Source organism: Trichechus manatus, unplaced genomic scaffold, assembly GCF_000243295.1.
Source record: "Trichechus manatus latirostris isolate Lorelei unplaced genomic scaffold, TriManLat1.0 scaffold00207, whole genome shotgun sequence".
Classification (NCBI taxonomy): Eukaryota; Metazoa; Chordata; class Mammalia; order Sirenia; family Trichechidae; genus Trichechus; species Trichechus manatus.
This window is the reverse complement of record NW_004444143.1, coordinates 2,801,942-2,820,042: the sequence shown is the minus strand read 5'-3', so window position 1 is coordinate 2,820,042 and position 18,101 is coordinate 2,801,942. Positions and strand designations below refer to the sequence as shown.

Genomic DNA, 18,101 nt, shown 5'->3' with positions numbered 1-18,101 from the left:
ATCTAGTGCTGCTCTAACAGAAATACCACAAGTGGATGGCTTTAACAAAGAGAAGTTTATTCTCTCACAGTCCAGTAGGCTACAAGTCCAAATTCAGTCCAGGGGAACACTGTCTCCATTTGCTCTGGAGGAAGGTCCATGTCATTAATCTTCCCTTGGTCTGGGAGCTTCTCTGCGCAGGAACCTCAGGTTCAAAGGATGCGCTCTGCTCCCGGCACGGCTTTCTTGGTGGTATGAGGTTCCCATGTGTCTCTGCTCACTTCTCTCTTTTATATCTCAAAAGAGATTGGGTTAAGACACTAATCTTGTAAACTTCGTTAGTATAACCTCATCATAGTGACAGAGTTTACAACACATAAGGAAATCACATCAGATTTACAAAATGGTACACAATCATAACAATACTGGGAATCATGACCTAGCCAAGTTGACAGATTTTTGGGGGACACAATGCAATCCATGACACCCACTCTGTAACTGTCTGGGATTGGGTCTTTCTTTCCCACTGGATCACAAGCTCTGAGGGCAGATCCCAGTGCTTTCTCAAATCATTGTGCCCCAGCGCTCCTCAGCACAGAATAGATGCTCTATGTAAATGAACAGCTGATGGAAGTCTATCCTCCACACCCACAATGGCCAGGGATGGGTGACTTCATCTGAGGGAAGAAACTCAGCAGCTGTGTACCTGAGCCCTTCTAGGCTTACCAGAGTCAGAGTGGCTTGGGTCTCCTCATGGCACCCTCAAGTCAGGGAATACAGTCCCAACAGGGGGAGGAGCCTTTTCTAGATCTTGATGTACAAGGATGTTCAATACAGCATTGTTTAACTAGCAAAAGCATGGGAACTATCCACATGTCCATCAACAGGGGGTGCTGAAATAACCTATGGGGCACGTATCCTAAGAGGTACTGCAGGCATAAAAAAGGATGAGAGACCTACTGCATTTCTCCGGAATGCTGTCTGAATTACATTGTGTTGGTGAAAAAGCAAGGTGGAGAAATAAGAATATAGTATGAAAACATGTATTTATATATAATCTATATATTCTAATATAAAAGCAAGGTGTAGAAATGAGAATAATCATAATTAGCCAACATATTAAGTGCCAGACACTGTTCTAAGGGCTTTGCAGATATTAAGTAGTTTAATTCTCAGACAAGCCCATAAGGTAAGTTTTGTTATCATCCCATTTCATAGATTAGCCAACTGAGGCACAGAGAGGTGAATTCACTTGTGCAAAGTTACCTAGCTTGGGAGTGACAAAGTTCAGATTCATACCCAGGAACTTTGCCTCCAGAGTCAGTAATCAGAATCACATCATCATAGTCAGTACCGCTTGTGTAGAATTAAATTTTAAAAATTAAGAAGGAAAAGAAAAACATACCTTCCACTGTACACGCTTTTGCCCTTATTGAATTTTTTAGCACACACTTTTTTTTTTGTTTAATGTCTTGAACTGAACAGGGCCTGGTTTCTTTCTCCAGTGGAATCTGGAAGAAGTGGTGAGGAGTGGAAGCCAGATCACACAAGCACCTCCCTCGAGTATGACAGGGGAGAGGCAACTGCCTCCCCAGCCTGCTGCCATCTTTAGCAACAAAGAGGCAGACACTGATTTCAGTGAGGAGCTGAGAAGCCTTGGGCGGGGTGGGTAGGGGGTGAGAGTGAAACAAGGGATGTTGCTGTGCTCCCGCAGGGCAAGGTGACCCACAAAAACCTTGTCCAAATCCCAGCTTTCCATTTTCTGCGTGACCTGGGGCAAGGTAGTTAACCTCTCTGGGCCTCCTTTCCTCATCTGTAAAATATAAAGAATGTACCTAAATCACAGGATTGTTGAGAGGGTGTGATGGGTCATGTATATGTCAACTTGGCTAGGCCATGATTCTCAGTGATTTGGCAGACATTATGTCATCATCCTCCATCTTGTGATCTGATGTGAGCAGCCAATCAGTTGGAAAGGGAGTTTCCTTGGGGTGTGGCCTGCATCCAATATATATGGATGTTGTGGCAAAGCTCATGTGCTCTCTCTCAATCCTGCATTCATCTTGTCATCCTCTGACCTCCAGTTCTTGGGATGCGAGCCAGCAACCTGCCACCTGACTTAAAGCTTTTGAGTTTGTCACTCTTTACAACCATGTGAGTCAGAGGAAGCCCCCATCCTGGTGACTGACCCATGGATGTAGGACTTGCCAGACTCCACAACTGCATGAGCCATTTCCTTGAGATAAATTTCTATTTATGGAGCCTGGTGGCGCAGTGGTTAAGAGCTCAGCTGCTAAGGAAAAGGTTGGCAGTTCGAATCCACCAGCTGCTCCCTGGAGACCCTGTGGGGCAGTTCTACTCTGTCCTATAGGGTTGCTATGAATCAGAACTGACTGGATGGCACCTCACAAGGCTGACCTCTCTTTAGCCCTTTCCAGAGCTGCCTCACCGCCCTCCTGGTGTCAGTTTCCTCATCTGTCTCCACCTCGACCTTCCCCACCCTGAACCCCACCCTGGGGGATCTTGTGACCTCCTGATGCCTCCCCCTGGGTGCCCCTTGGGCCTCTCTTACCCACCATGTTCCCAACTAACCTCAACATCCCCTGCTAAACTTGCCGTTTTTCCCAGGTCCCCATCTCAGGGGCAGCTGGCCATTTCTTGGACTCTGTCCTTGACCCCCCACCCCCAAGCCTGTAAGGCCCATGGCCTGCCCACCTGGCCTCCTAAGCGTCCCTCCACCCACCGCTCCTCTTCCCACGGACATGCCCGGCCCCGTCTCCCACTCTGGCCATGCCCGTGTCCTCGGGGCCATCTCCACAGAGCAGCCAGGAGTGTCTTCTAAAGCCCAAATGTAACCAAACCCTTCCCTGCTTAAAACCTTTCCAGGGCTCTCTAGAGCCCTCAAGACAGAGGCCAAGTTTCCAAACTCATCACCAAAGGACACCTCAGATGTACCCACGTCTAACACTTCACCCTCCTTCCCCCATTCACTTCATACTCCAGTTATAGTGAATTACTTGCCAGCAGCTGATGTCCAATATGCTTTCACACCTCCAGGCCTTTCCCCACTGTGGTGCGATGGATGGCTTTTGTGTGGCTTTTCTCAGCATGGTCTTGAAACTCCCACCTAAGTGATTGGGTGGAGCTGCGCAAATACAGTAATTGTGGCCCACCAAGTGGATTGGTCAGTTTTGCCATTCTGCTGGGCTTAAAATGAGCCATCCCAGAGGGGGTAAGAGAGGATCTTACTACCACTAAAAAAGAAGAGCCAGGCGTGGAGTGCGTCCTTTGGATCCAGGATCCCTTCACTGAGAAGCTCTTGGAACCAGGAGACCAAGAGAGAGATCTGTAACACTGAAGACGGTGAGAAGCGGAGGCGGAGAAACAGCAGCAGCAGAACCAGGAGACCAGCAGACAGCCCGGCCCACAGAGTGAGAAAGCTGAGTGTCTTTGGGGAGGAAGATTGCTGGTGAAGTAGGCTGCCTCCAGGCCCTTAGTGGAGCTAGGTTTGCTGACTCATGGAGCTAGAGATGAACACTTTGGGTCAAGGCTTCCCAGCAGAGTAGGGTGCCTCTGGAAAGAGGTTTTTAACACTTGCTGAGCAGGGCAGAGGCCAAGGGCCAGAGAGAGGTGTACCTGGGGGCATGGCTGAGAAGAGGCTGTCCTGATCGAAGAACTGTATCCTGAATGTTCCCGAACCTCAATTACTTCCCTAATAAACCCCATAATCGTGAGTATTTGTCTGTGAGTTCTGTGTGGTCATTGCATCAAGTTATTGAACTCAGCAGAGAAGTAGAAATTGCCACAGGAGGGACAGTTAGTGTCAGAGAAAGGAGGCACGTCTGACCTCTGCCTCAGAGGAATCAGCCTTGGGCTGTTGATCTTGATCCTCCTTCCCCCTTGTGAAGTTAAAGGAGGTCAGACACCTCTGCCCCCATGTTATTTTTACAGCCACACAGAGTTCCTTCTGCTTGAGATGCCCTCCTTGTGCCTTTTCTACTTGTCCATAGTCTATTGATCTAGCAAAGCCCAGCTCAAATGCCCCATCTGTTCTGTAACCTCCGCAGGGCTTGGTACAGAGTAAGGGCTGGGCAGATGGGTCCTTGGGGCACTGAGTGCTATTACTGATACATCATCTTGGGAGGGGGCAAATGTTGGGGGGTTCAACGTACGGTCAATAGCTTCCTTGCTCTGTGGATGAGACAAGGGGCCTTCTCTCCCCATGCCTCAGGTTCTTCATCTGTGGAAAAGGGATGATAATATTATCTTCCTCATATGTAAATTACCCAGATCAGGGCCTGGCCAAAGAAGGCACCACAGAATAACGTGTTAGGCTCTGTGAAATCATCTTTTGAAGTAGGTACTATTATTATCCCCATTTTAAAGATGAGGAAACTGAGAATCAAGACAGGTGAAGTGACTTGCCCAAGGACACACAGACAAGATGTGGCTCAATTGGGATTTGAACTCAGGCGGGCTGGCTCCAGAGCCCAGTGCATGATATGTAATTGGTGCTCTGTAAAATGGGTAGTTGTTAAGATGGCGTTGTGGTTAAGAGCAGCGTCTTCCATGCCATTGGGATCTGTGCTGAGATCATGTCTGTTTCCTGCCTGCCAGGCTGATGATGAAGATTCTATCACCCCAGGCCTGTCCACACAGGGTCCTGCTCCCTGGAGACACCGGTGAAGGATAAGTCAGATACAGCTTCTTCCCCTGGATACTCCTCTTATGTCAGGTCTTAGTTCGGTTGTCCCTTCCTCCTGGAAGCCCTCTGTTATGAATTGTGTCTCCCAAAAATGTATATCAACTTGGCTAGGCCATCATTCCCAGTATCCTGTGGTTGTCCTCTGTTCTGTGATCAGATAATCCTTTGTGTTGTAAATCCTAACCTCTACGACAGTAACGAGGCAGGATGAGTGGCAGTTATGTTAATGAGGCAGGACTTAATCTACAGGATTAGGTTGTATCTTGAGTCAATCTCTTTTGCGATATAAAAGAGAGAAGCGAGCAGAGAGGAGAGGGACCTCATACCACCAAAAAAGAAGCGCCAGGAGCCGAGCGTGTCATTTGGACCCAGGGTCCCTGCACTGAGAAGCTCCTAGACCAGGGGAAGACTGATGACAAGGACTTTCCCCCAGAGCTGACAGAGAAAGACTTCCCGTGGTGCTGATGCCCTGAATTCTGACCTCTAGCCTCCTAGACTGTGAGAGAATTAAATTTCTGTTTGTTAAAGCCATCCACTTGTGGTATTTCTGTTATAGCAGCACTAGATGACTAAGACAGAGGGGTTTCTGGATGAATGAATATATTCTTCCCATTTGACAGTTGACTAAATCCAGGCTCTGAGAGGGGCAGTCACTTCTCCAAGGCCCAAAATGGGGTCTGATCCCATTGCCTGGTAGAATCGGCACTTGACAAGTGGAGACAGATGAAGTATGTAAGGGAGTGAGAAAAGAGGGTGAGAGGGAAAGACAGAGACAGTGAGAAAGACAGAAAGCCAAAGGGGCACAAAGCGTGAGGGAAAAAGGGAGAAAGGGGCAATGCTCGTGCTCAGTGGAGCCCAGGGCATGGAAACAGGGCACACCTGCCCCTCGCACCCAGCCTGGGGCTGTAAATGAAGGGCACAGAGTTGGTTGCGATGTCTCAGGAACACCTATATGTGCACATGGACACTCCTGTAATGTCAGCTCTGATCCAGCGGGCACCTTAGCACCAGGCCAGTTCGTCTCAGCCTCAGGGCCCCTGCCCCAGCTACCTAGGGATGGAGGCGTAGTCAGTGTGGGAGCCGGCAGTGAGCTGCTGGTGTGGCTCTGACGAGGGGTCCAGAATGTCCACTCGATCATCCTCATCCTCGCTGGCACTGGCAGGGCATGGAGTGGGCATCAAGATGAGCTCTGTGAAGCCGTGAAGGTCGGACACATGGCGCAAAGTCTGCAGCACCACCACCATGGTGACCAGGCCCAGGAAGAGGTAGGCTACAGAGACAGTAGAGGGGTAATGGAGGGATTTTGGGAGTCAGACCCCCAGGGCAGGCCCATGGCCCTGCAGGACCTCCCGGGGTGGGGGCTGGATCCTCTTAGACCTTCTGAGGTGGGGCTGTGCCCCCTCAACCTCCTCCCGGGGCAGGCCATGATCCCTCAGACCCTCCAGGGAGAGGCCAGCCAGCCACCCCAGACTCACCTGTGACCAGCACCTTGTAGAGGGCCCGATAGGGCTGGCCAGGGGCCTCCCCAGGCACGTAGTCACCCAGGCCGATGGTGGACAGGGAGATGAAGCAGAAGTACAAGGCATCCAGGAAGCTCCAGGCCTCCTCAAGGTGGAAGAAGACTGCGGCTGGCACCAGGAAGCAGATGGTCACCACAACTCCCAGCAGGACCACCAGGTGCCAGCGGGCCGCCCGCCGAGGGTCCCAGCCCCTACGCAGGCTCATCCAGGACAGGGGTTTGTGGGTCAGCAGCAGGGACAGGTGCTGGGCAGAGGCTGTCAGCAGCAGCATGGTGGCTGGCACACCCAGAAGCGCAAAGGCAATGGCGAAGGCCTTGCCCGTGTCAGTCAGCGGCGTTGTGTACCCATAGCCTGTAGGAGCGAGGGGAAATCCTCCTGCCCACTCGGCACCTCCACTCAGGGGGCTGTGGATACCCTAACCAAGGTCTAAGCTTGCCCCTCCCGCAGTCTCTCCTGTCTCCCATGATGGCGACTCCATCCTCACAAATGCCCAGGCCACGAGCCTCGATGGCATCCTCCCCTCCCTCCTCACTCACATCCACACTCCATCCGTCAGTGAATCCCATTGTCTCAACCTCAAACAGACCCTGAGCCCGCCCACCGTCCCCTCCCCTCCGCTGCTCCCCATGGCACCCACCGTGCTCCTGTCCACGACAGGAAGACAGGACCGGTCCTCCTCCCTGGTTTCCCTGCTCCCGCTCCTGCCCACAGCTGCTTCCCACACGCAGCCAGAGGGACCCTGTGATCACCTGAGGCAGGTCACATCCCTCCCCTGCTCAGAACTCTCCTGTGGCTCCATCTCACTCGGGGAAATACACAGTCCTCCCTGTGACCCACAAGGCCGCACCTGATCCGATCCCATACTTCTCGCCTTCCCTCCTGCCCCCCACCCCCCACTGTCCTGGCCGCCCGAGGCTCCTTGATAATCGAACAGGCCCCCGTGCTCCCACCTCAGGGTCTTCCCCGGCTGTTGTCTCCCCGTGGAACATGCTTCCTCCCTCCTCACCTTCTGGTATTCACAAACATCACCTTCTCAGCAATGCCTTCCCAGGCCACTTGATTTAAAACGATAACAAGCTCTTAATACCTTCTAGCATACTAACTCGTTGTCAGGTCGATTCCGACTCATAGCAACCCTACAGGACAGAGTAGAACTGCCCCATGGGGTTTCCAAGGAGCAGCTGGTGGATTTGAACTGCCGACCTTTTCTTTAGCAGCCGAGCTCTTAACCACTGCGCCACTAAGGCTCCTTCTAGCATCCCATATGGTTTATTTATTTGGTTACTGTATCTCCCTAGGGTGTCATTCAGCTCCTGCGGGGCAGGGGCTTCGGTTTGGTTCACTGGTATATCCCTGGCATCTGCTCTGAGTGGGCACTCAAGTTGGTATTTGTCAAAATAACGAATGAAGGGTATGGGTTCTAGCCTGGGTCTGTGCCTTAGTTTCGTCTGCTCTAAAGTGGGTCTGACAAATCCCTGCACCCCCAGGTTCCCAGAGGACTGTGGGAAACAGTAAAGTCAGTGTGGGTGTGAGCTCTGCAAACAGAAACATGACAAGGGAATTCAGGGGGTGGTGGGACCGGCCCACTGTGGCAACATCTGATTTAAAGGTCTCTTTTCGTTTCCCAGAAGGAGCCCCGCTGGCGCAGTGGTTAAGCACTCGGCTGCTAACTGAAAGGTCAGCAGTTCAAAGCCACCAGCTACTCTGTGGGCGAAAGATGTAGCAGTCTGCTTCTGTAAAGATTACAGCCTTAGAAACCCTGTGGGGCAGTTCTCCTCTGTCCTATAAGGTCGCTATGAGTCGGAATCGACTCAACAGCAATGTGTTTGGTTTCGTTTTTTTCATTTTTTCCCAGATAAACCAAAGGGCCAGATATATGACTGGGGTGGTGAGGGGCCTGGTTTACGCTGACAATAAAATGTTATACTAGATCTTGTCTCTAGCTCTATGATCAATAATAAAGTGTGGCAACACTGCAGGCATGAGCAGGCATTCATCTGTGCCTATCTTCCATAAAACAGAATTCCCTGGTTTTAATCTGGACCCATCTGACATAAAGACAGTTTCCCCTTCCTTCGCAGCTAGGCATGACTCTGTGGCTAAAGTCTGGTCATGGAGGTATTCGTGAAAGAAACAAGCAACTTCCAGAAGGTGTCCTTAAAGGGAGGAGGAATGCCTCTCTCCCTCCTGTCCTCTCTCCTCCTGCTGGCTGGAATGCAGACACGAAGGCTGGAGTTGAGCAGCCATGTTGGACCATGAGGTGACCTTAGAAAGAGAAGCCAGGCCCAGAGCAGTAATAAAGGAGAATGAAGTAGAAGCAGCCTTGGTCCCTGACTGTGCAGCATCATTCCATTTTATTTAAGTCACTGCAATTTGAGGTTTCTCATTTGTGATTTCAACCCTCATTAATACAAGGGTTTTGATGGAGGAACTCCAGCAGCCTGGCTGAAATGTCAGGTTTGCAAATGACACAAAATCCTTACAAATACAAAAATGAGACAGTTCGAGTAAAATAGGGGCCATGAGCCTCAACTTAACTACTTCAAAGAGCCAAGTTCAGATCAGTGCCTTGCCATTTATTCCCAGCACGATCTGAGCCAAGATTCCTCTTCCCTGAGCCTCAGTTTCCTTCTCTGCTAAATGGGCTCATAAATAATCCCTACTTCAAAGCAGTAGCAATAATCTGGTGGCACTGTGGTTAAGCGCTCGGATGCCAACTGAAAGGTCGGTGGTTTGAGCCCACCAGCTGCTCCACAGGAGAAAGATGTGGCCGTCTGCTTCCGTAAAGATTTACAGCCTTGGAAACCCTATGGGGGCAGTTCTACTCCGTCCTACAGGGTCACTGTGAGCCAGAATCGACTCATCAGCACCAGGTGGGTGGGCTGGCTGGTTGGCTGGCAGGTGGTAATAATGTTAGGAGTCCTTCGATGGTGCAAACAGTTGAGCGCTCAACTACGAGCCAAAAGGCTGTGGTTTGAATCCACCCAGAGGCGCCTCGGAAGGTCTGCTTCCAGAAGGTCACCGTCCTGAAAACCCTATGAAGCAGTTACACTCTGCACTGAATGCCACTGCCATAAGTTGGAGCGGACTGGATAGCAACAACAATGGTTTAATAATCTTATCCCATTCCGACGAGGTGTGGTGCCTGGCAAGGGGGAGTAAAGATTTACCATCACTGTAATGCCTTTCTTTCTTTCTCCTGATTCCCAGTTCCAGGTGGCCCGCCCCTTCACCCTGGGACCTCTCTTGTAGTAAGGTTGCCTGGATTAACTCCAAGCCCCAGGTCTTCCTCAGAAGAGGAAAGCAGGGATACCATGGGAAGAGGTCTGTCTGAAGAACGTTTCATTCCTTTTCCATTTCTGTTAAATCGCTGAGGGCTCCTGGCTCCACTCACAATGATGATAACTGATAGCTCAACAGTTATTATTACCATCATCACTGAGTGTTCACCACTGTACCAGCACTCACACACGTTACCCTCTTCACACCAAGCCTGAGAGAGTGCAGTGTGTGGCTAAGGGCATGGGACTCTGGGGCCGGATGGTCTGACTTCACATCTCCACTCTACACCTTCCTAGCTGTGTGACCTCGGGCAAGCTGTCTAACCTCTCTGAACCTCAGTTTCTGTTGCTAAAAAACAGGGTTAATAGTGGTTTCCTGCCTCGTAAAGCTGTTGCGCTGATTAACTGAGCTCAAGTCCTTATGTTCTAAGTCCTCTATCAGGCTATTACTATTATTATGAAGTGGGCAGTGTTATTATTCCAATTTTACAGATGAGAGAGGATGCTAAGGCCTAGAGATGAGCAGTAGCTGAGCGGGATCCAAACTAGGTTGTATGTGCCTTGTGTCTGGGTTTCCTCATCTGCCCCACCAGGGACAACTTTGCAGAGGCCTGGACCTAGAAGGAGGTGGAAGGAGGTACACATATGACACAGTGAAGCCCAGGCAGCCTCCCCTTAAGCCCAGGAGCAGGTTGGGCCTGCCTAGCCAGGGAAGGGAGGAACAAGCCCCAGGGAAGGTCGGTTAATTCCAGAGTCCTTCAGGGATCATTCCAGCTCTGCCACTGTGGGCCCAGCTTGTCAGTCCACACGGTGAGGCACCAAAGGCAGAGGCCACCTTCTATGGCTGCACTTCGGGGCCAGGCCGGGGAGTTTTAAGCCTGGGGTAGCCGTGCCCCAGGCACCCCCAAACAAAGAGAGAAAGAGAAAGTTTAGGGGCTGGGGACGGGCTACAGGAGGGGTGGCAAGGCGGGACTCCTGACAACAGCCAATTCCCAGGTCAGTAGAGAGCTGAGGTGGGAAAGGATTTCCCAGGGGGATTCCACCTGAGCAGGGGCTCAGGACAGGAGGCCTAGAGAGTCAGTAATCTTAAATCAGGAGCTAGTGTCCCAGTTCCAAATGGTGCTGGTTTGGGGCTGGGGTCCTGGGTCCAAAGGAAGGAAAGAAGAGGCACTGGTAGGGACTTTTCTAGATCATAACAGGGATTGGGAGAAAAGTCTTCAGGCAGGGAGGGCTTCTGAACCCAGGGATGCCTGAGGAGACGTGATAGGGAGAGACATTGCCAAGGGGTGATTAGAGAGGGAGGGCTCTAGGGCCTTGGTGAGTGTGAAGTCAGGGCTACTCTAGCAAACCCTGCTCACTGCACCAACGGGGCAAATCAGTCCAGGGAGACGAAGATCACCCGCTTCTGACGCCAAATTGTGTGGTGGACAACAAATCCTACTCCACATGCCAGAGGTGTCCTACGGAAATCTGCTTCCCTTCTCTGTTCAGCGTAGGCACCAGCAGCCCTTCTCTCTCTCATTCCCAGCCACGTGGGGCTAGGTCAGCAGGTACCAGCTGCAAGCTTGGGAGTCCACATCACTCCCTCTACTTCAGACCAGCCAGCCCCCACTACTCCTCTGGGTCCTGTAATTTGCTGGAACGACTCATAGAATTCACAAAGAGTATATATAAATGAGGAGCCCTGGTGGCATAGTAGTTACAAGTTTGACTGCTAACCAAAAGGTTGGCAGTTCAAATCCACCAGTCGCTCCTTGGAAACTCTATGGGGCAGTTGTAACCCTGTCCTATAAGGTATATATATGTATATACGTACGTATATATAAATGAAGAGATGTATAGGGGTCACAGCACAGAGCTTCCATGTTCCAAAGAGGGACACGCTACAGCTACCCTCTCTCGTGCATGGTCATCAACCAGGAAGCTCCATCTGAGTCTCCATGTTCATGGCTCTTATTGGCCTCACCACATGGCCAAGATAGATTATCATGCCTCATGAGGCTTAGCCAGATCAAGCTCCCAGGTGGTCCCTCTTGGTCTGGTTAGCCCCCATTCATTAGCCTCAGGTGTTGGTATGTCTTAAAAGAACGAGAACAAAGGCCAAATGGCTTTCTGCAAGGTGACGCCATACCTCACAGTGAGGGTCAAGGGATGAAAACTGTAGCGGTCTTGAGTGGTGTTATGGATTGAATTGTGCCCCCTCTTGCCCCAAAATATGTGTTAGAATACTAACCCCTATACCTGTGAATATAATCTTATTTAGGAATAGAGTTTTTGTTATGTTAATGAGGCCATATCAGCGTATCTTAAACCAATCACTTTTGAGATATAAAAGAGTAGACTAGGCACAGAAGCAAGGAAGCTTCGGCGTGAAGGATCTCTTTTACATGCCCTTTCTTGCCACAGTCTTGTAACTCCCATCAAATGATGGGGTGGTGCAGTGGTTAAGAGCTCAGCTGCTAACCAAAAGGTTGGCAGTTTGAATCCACCAGCTACTCCTTGGAAACCTTATGGGGCAGTTCTACTCTGTCCTATAGGGTTGCTATGAGTCAGAATTGACTTGACGGCAATGGGTTTGCTTTTTTTTTTAAGCAAATAAGGTGCTTGTAGCCCACCAAGAGGATTGGATAGCTTGCTAATAATACAAATACAGTACATGGCATCCTTGTGGGGGTGGGACCCTAACAAGAGGATTGGTCAGTTTTGCCATCCTGCTAGGCTTAAAATGAGCCATCCCACAGGTGGAAACGGGTGACCTGACTACTACCAAGAAGAGACGGGAGTGGAGCATGTCTTTTGGACCCGGGATCCCTGCACTGAGACCTCCTAGACCCAGGAAACAGAGCGATAGAAGCAACACCAGAGACAGCAAGAGATGGTGAGAAGCAGCAGCAGAGAAATGGCGGCATCAGAGCCAGGAGACCGGCAGGAGACAGCGCAGTGGGTGGGCCTCCTGACCCAGGGATCAAGGCGGTTACAGTGGGTATGCCAATCCATGGAGCAAAAGAACTGAGCACCTTCAGGCAGGAGGCTTCCTGGTGGAGTGGGGATGCCTCTGGGTACTTGGCGGTGGAGCTAGGCTTACCGACCCACGGAACGAGAGGGCTGAGTGCCTTTGGGTCAAGGTTTACTGGCAGAGTGGGGTTCCTCTGGGCCCTCCCCTACCAACAGAGGTGAAAGAGCTTTGTAACACTTGCCTGAGCAGTGTAGAGGCTGAGCCCGCCCAAGCAGCCCGAAGGGCTGAGAGCCAGAGTTCTCAGAGCTGTGGGCACAGCTGAGAAGAGGCTGTCCTGATGGAAGAACCGTATCCTGAGTGTTCCTGAACCTGAATTGTAACCTGTTACTTCCCTAATAAACCTCATAACTGTGAGTATGGTCTGTGAGTCCTGTGTGGCCACTGCAACGAATTATCAAACCCAGCAGAGAAGTAGAGAGAGCCGTGGGAGGGATGGCTGGTGTCAGAATTGGTAAAAAGGTTGGAGAGAGGAGGTTATGTCTCACCTCTTCAGAAGAATCAGCCTTGGGCTGTTGACCGTCACTCTCCTTCCCCTTTGTGAAGTTAGAGGAAGTTAGACACCTTCACCGCCATTTTTACAGAAGCACAGATGGGGGAAGATAGATACCATAAGACACGTGAAGATCGCCAAGGAACAGAGAACAGAAGCTGAAAAGAGACAAGGACCTTCCCCCAGAGCTGACAGAGAAAAGCCTTCCCCTAGAGCCAGTGTCCTGAATTCAGACTTCTAGCCTCCTAAACTCTGAGAAAATTAATCTCTGTTGGTTAAAGCCACGCACTGTGGCATTTCTGTTATAGCAGCATTAAGACACTAAGACAAGTGGATACTGGGGAGGGGCCTGGGATACAGAGGGCCTGGAGTCTCCTCGATGGAGGGGAGAATTTCAGGTCCCAAACAGGCTGCGGCAATGTTGGAGTGGTGAGAGGGGTCCCAGGTACCCAGGAGAGTCCCCTGCTTGGGAAGTCCAGAGTGGGCAGGAGGTTTTGGGTTAGGGGTAGCAGGTACAGAAAGCCAAAGTCCCTGGACGGGCATCCTGTGGGGGGAGGGGCTCTGCTTTCACTCAGTGACAGTGTGGATGGCACTGGGGTCCCTGATACAGGGTGCAGGTGGTTCTGGGGTTTCTCAGGGTCCAGAGGGGAGTGAGAGTCTCAGCTAGGAGTTTCTGGGTTCAAAGAGGCCCCAACGGTAAGTCCCTGAATTGAAAAGGACTAGGGGTTTTTGCTGGAGGTGGTTTTAGGGCTGAAGGTTCTCGGCTGGAGGGCTACTGGTTGGAGTCGGTGTCCTTCCAAGAGGGGGTTCTGGCTCTCTCCTTGGTGGGTGTCTTAGTTACCTAGTGCTGCTATAACAGAAATACCACAAGTAGGTGGCTTTAACAAACAGAGATTTATTTTTCTCACAGTTTAGGAGGCTAGAAGTCCGAATACAAGCCACTGGCTCACTCTCTCAGCTCTAGGGGAAGGACCTTGGGTCTTTTCAGCTTCTATTTCTCAGTTCCTTGGCGCTGTTCACGTGGTATGGTATCTCTCTTCCCCCATCTCTGCTAGCTTGCTTGCTTGTTTAATTTCTATCTCAAAAGAGGTTGACCTAAGGCACGCCCTATACTAATATGGTCTCACTAACATAACAAAGACGGCCCATTCCCAGATGGGGTTATAACCATTACAGGGGTTAGGATTATTTGGGGGACACAATTCCATCCATAACAGTGGGTCTCTTTCATGCATCCACAGTTGGGGTGTGCTGAGGGTCTCTGAGTTTGGAGACTCAAATCCAGAGGGAACTGAGGGGTGTCCCTGTTGGGAAGGAAATCCTGTACTGAGGGCTACTCATGTCAAGATGGGCTGGGGTCCCCGGGGAGAGTCCTATGTCTGGAGCCAGGGATACCTGCTGGAGAGTCGGGTGGGGAGAAGGGCAAGGGCCTTCTGGGTAATGGTTTAGGTCAGAGGGTGGGAGTCTCTGAGTCCTTGCTGAGAGATATCCTCCAGGAGTGAGGTCTTGCCTGAGGAGCCCGGAGGGGCAAGATAAGGCCATGTTTGGAGGTTTAGGGTTCTGGCTGGGGCTCCAGGGTCGAGAGGAGGTTAGGGGTGAGATTTTCCAAGAGGCAGGGTACTGGAAGGGCATATCTGGACAGTCAGGTAATTTTGTTGGAGGAATGGCCGTCCTGAGACCAAGAGACGGGCGGGTGTCCTTTCGTGGCTGATGTCTGGGTTTAGAGGTGGTGAGGACATCAGGCAGGGGGGCCCGGGTCCTCACTAGAGGTCTCTGCGGTTGGTCCTAGGCCCAAAGGGGACTGGATGGACCCGGATCTCAAGAGGAATGGGGGCCGAGGAATGGGGTCCCAGATGACCGCGGGTAGGTACTCTGAGAGGGGGCCCTAGCCCGGAGGAAACGGGGGCACTTTCTGTGAGGAGGATGGGCCTCCGGAGGAGGGCGGTGACCAGGGGTGTGGGTGCCGGGTGCTCGTTCAGGGGTTTTGAGGGGATCCAAGGCCCAGAGGGGGTTGGGAGTGATAGGCTGGGATAAGGGAATTGGGTGAGGGTCATCGGGTCCTGAGCGGGGCGGGGACGGGACAGGGGTTCCGGGTGCTCGCAAGCAGTGCTTACGTACCTACGGTGGTGACTAGCGTGCTGGCGAAGAAGAACGCCGAAGCGAAGTCCCAGGTGGCGTCCGAGGCGTTGGCGGTCCCCGAAGCGTTGGCCAACACAGCGCGCCCCAGCCGTCCGGCCGCCAGGACCCGCTCCACGAAGGCGTCCAGGGCGGAGGCAGCCACACACGGGCTGCGCTGCAGCAGCTTTGCCCGCAGCGTCCCCAGCTCGGCTCGGAGCCGAGCCTCGTGCGGCCCCTCCAGCCGCGCCACCAGCAGCGCGCCCAGCACCAGGTACGCGGCGTAGGCTACCAGGGCGCCCGCCAGCAGCGCGCTCCGCCGCATGGCGCCCGTGGGGCCCCCTTCCCGCGAGCCCCCGGCGGTCTGGCTGACGTGGCCCCCGCCTGCCGCCCGGCCGGAGCCTAGTTTCAGTTCCGGGAGTGCTGGAGGCCGGGCCACAGATGCCCCAAAGAGGAAGAGGAGAAAAAGGGGAGGGCGGGGTGGAGGAACGCCCCGCCTCTGGGAAACTGAGGCACGCCCAACCTCCAGGTGTTAGTACTGATAGGGTGGAGCCCAGAGCTCCTGGACCCAGGGGGCCAACGGGAGCCTAGGGATGAGGGTATTCTTCCCTCCCTCCCCTTCACAGGAGTCACGGCAGAGAAAATCTGAACTCTCCTTTCGACTCGCGGACCAAGGAATCGCTCCCCAACTTCTCAGGGCTACTGCGCACCTCTGCGAAGGCTATGCACTGCATCAGGGCGCATGGCTGAGGGGGCAAGTGGGGGCTGAAATGCAGCCTTAGCTCCATTCGCCAAGCCGTGCGCCTAGAGTGGGGTTGCGTCCACCCGGAGGAGACAGCCGTCTAATTCACAACGGGGACATCATAGGGGCAGGTGCCCCCTGTGCCCTCCTGGACAGGGTGGGAATCCTTAGTTATTCACCAAATCATTGCTCAGCGCCCACTTTGTGCCTGGCCCTTTGCTGAGGGATGCTGGGGACACGGCGGTGACTGAGACAGCCCTGGGCCCTGCCCCCTTATGGCTCCCAGTCTAATGGGTAAGACAGGTCATCAGAGAGTGACAGCCCAGAGTGGTCAAGGCTGTGATGCGGGAGGCGCAGGCAGAGGGGTAGGGCCGGGACCGGGAAGGCGCAGGCAGAGAGGTCGGAACTGGGACGCGGGAGGCGCAGGCTGAGGGGTAGGGCCGGGACCGGGGAGGTGCAAGCAGAGGGGTAGCGCCGGCCGGGGATGCTTAGGAGAAAGGGTCGGAGCTGGGATGGGGAAGGCTCAGGCAGAGGAGTCGGAGCTGGAATGGGGGAGGCTCAGGCGGAGGGTGTGGGCTGTTATGGCGGAGGCACAGCCAGAGGGGCCGGGGCGGGGGAGGCGCAGGCAGAGGTGTCAGGGCCAGGACAGAGAAGCCTAGGGAACTGTGGGAGCCCAGAGGAAGCGGTTGATCCAGCTTCGAGAGGTCGAGAGGGCTTTCTCAGGAAGGGAATATCTAAACTGCGATCTGAAGGATGAATAGGAGCGAAGCAGGTCTCTTTTCCTGGCAGAATTACAAATATATACCCCTAATTACGGAGCCCTGGTGGCATAGTGGTTAAGAGCTTGGCTGCTAACCGAAAGGTCAGCAGTCCCAATCCACCAGCCGCTCCTTGGAAACCCTATGGGGCAGTTCTACTCTGTCCTACAGGGTCGCTATGAGTCGGAATCGACTCGACGGCGACGGGTGCTGGTCCCCCTATTCAGGGGGAAATTTTTCCTTTTTCCCATCCGACCCCTATGTTTTTCCACATTCCTCTAGCTAGCACTCATGGCTGTCCCTGGTAGCTTTCTGGATGGTAGCCAGGATCCTGATCACACCTGGCTGACAGAGAAGAGGGGCTCAGACAGCCCCAGCTGGTTCTATTTATAAAACGGTGACGGTTCTTGGGGCAGAGCCCAACTTGGGGCTGACAATCCACAGGAAGAGATACCGGATAATAAAAACACTAACAGTAGTTACCAGCGATCAAGGGCTTACAACATGCCAGGACCTGTGGACACAGGGACTTGCATTGACACCTCAGCCCCTCCCATATTATTCTCATTAAACAGATGAGAAAATTGAGGCTTAAAAATGGAAGTTACACAACTGGTAAGGGGTGAACACGAGACCAGCAGGAAGCCAAAACCTTTGCTTTATTAATATTAAAAAAAAAAAAATCACGGATGAGATGAATCTAGGAGAGGGAGGGTTGAGGATGAGGAAAAAATAGCGGTGGAGCCCAGCGGACAGATGCTAAACGAGAGGTGCAGAAGAGGAATGGGTGCACCTCACTCACAGAAAAGGGCAGCAACTGAGCCAGGACTCATCACTGACAAACCAGGAGCGGACCTCAGGGTCATCCATAAAGACAATGCCTCAGCAACAAAGCCCAGAGTTCCCCCAGAGGAGGAAAGGGAAGCCACAGTGATGGGGTCACTTACTGATACCCTTCCGGAGTACTATCTCTGCCTAGAAGTCACTTCCACCATTATCTTGCTCCAGAGAAGTGGGGGAGACTGAGAGGGAGACAGAGGGGGAGACGGAGGGGCAGAAGGATGGAAGGCCGAGGAGAAGAGACAGGAAGCTTAATTTTCAGGGCCCCTCACTTTCAGGGGCACCTGTGTGTGCTCTGAGTTGCTGGGGTTGTAGAGTGCTTTTGTTGGGCAGGTTGCATCTCGAGAACATGAATGAATTTCTGGTAAATTGCCTAAAGATATCGTTGATGAAAGACATTTGGTTCTTCTCATCTTATCAAATTTGTTGGATGTCCTTTTCTCATTTTAAATATTCACTTTTATACCTAAGAACTGCCCACATTGTATAAACGTTAGAGCCCACACAACTGGGGAGCACCAATGGATCTGCCCTCCCATGCTCCACACTCTTCCGTGGCTCCCCAGTGCCTTCAGCGAACCAAACGTCTCACAGCGAACTCCATTTCCCATCGACCCCTTCGCTCAACGCCTACATTTCCCATCACACCCCCCGC

General features: G+C 52.5%; 1 protein-coding gene across 1 annotated transcript; it reads right to left on the bottom strand.

Annotated features, from left to right (window-relative positions):
* Positions 1 to 5,156: 5,156 nt before the first annotated feature.
* Positions 5,157 to 15,514, bottom strand: KCNK6 (potassium two pore domain channel subfamily K member 6). Its single transcript, XM_004388136.2, has 3 exons — positions 15,110 to 15,514; positions 6,160 to 6,555; positions 5,157 to 5,954 (listed from the first exon to the last, which is right to left on the bottom strand). The coding sequence occupies exons 1-3, from the start codon at positions 15,429 to 15,431 to the stop codon at positions 5,731 to 5,733; spliced, it is 942 nt and encodes a 313-aa protein (XP_004388193.1). The 5' UTR covers positions 15,432 to 15,514; the 3' UTR covers positions 5,157 to 5,730.
* Between the last annotated feature and the right edge of the window lie 2,587 nt (positions 15,515 to 18,101).

Coding starts and splice junctions, on each gene's coding strand:
- KCNK6 (XM_004388136.2), bottom strand. CDS start 15,431: ATGCGGCGGAGCGCGCTGCTGGCGGGCGCCCTGGTAGCCTACGCCGCG. Junction 6,556..15,109: donor CACGCTAGTCACCACCGTAG/GTACGTAAGCAC, acceptor TCGCTCCTACAG/GCTATGGGTACACAACGCCG. Junction 5,955..6,159: donor CTACAAGGTGCTGGTCACAG/GTGAGTCTGGGG, acceptor CTGTCTCTGTAG/CCTACCTCTTCCTGGGCCTG.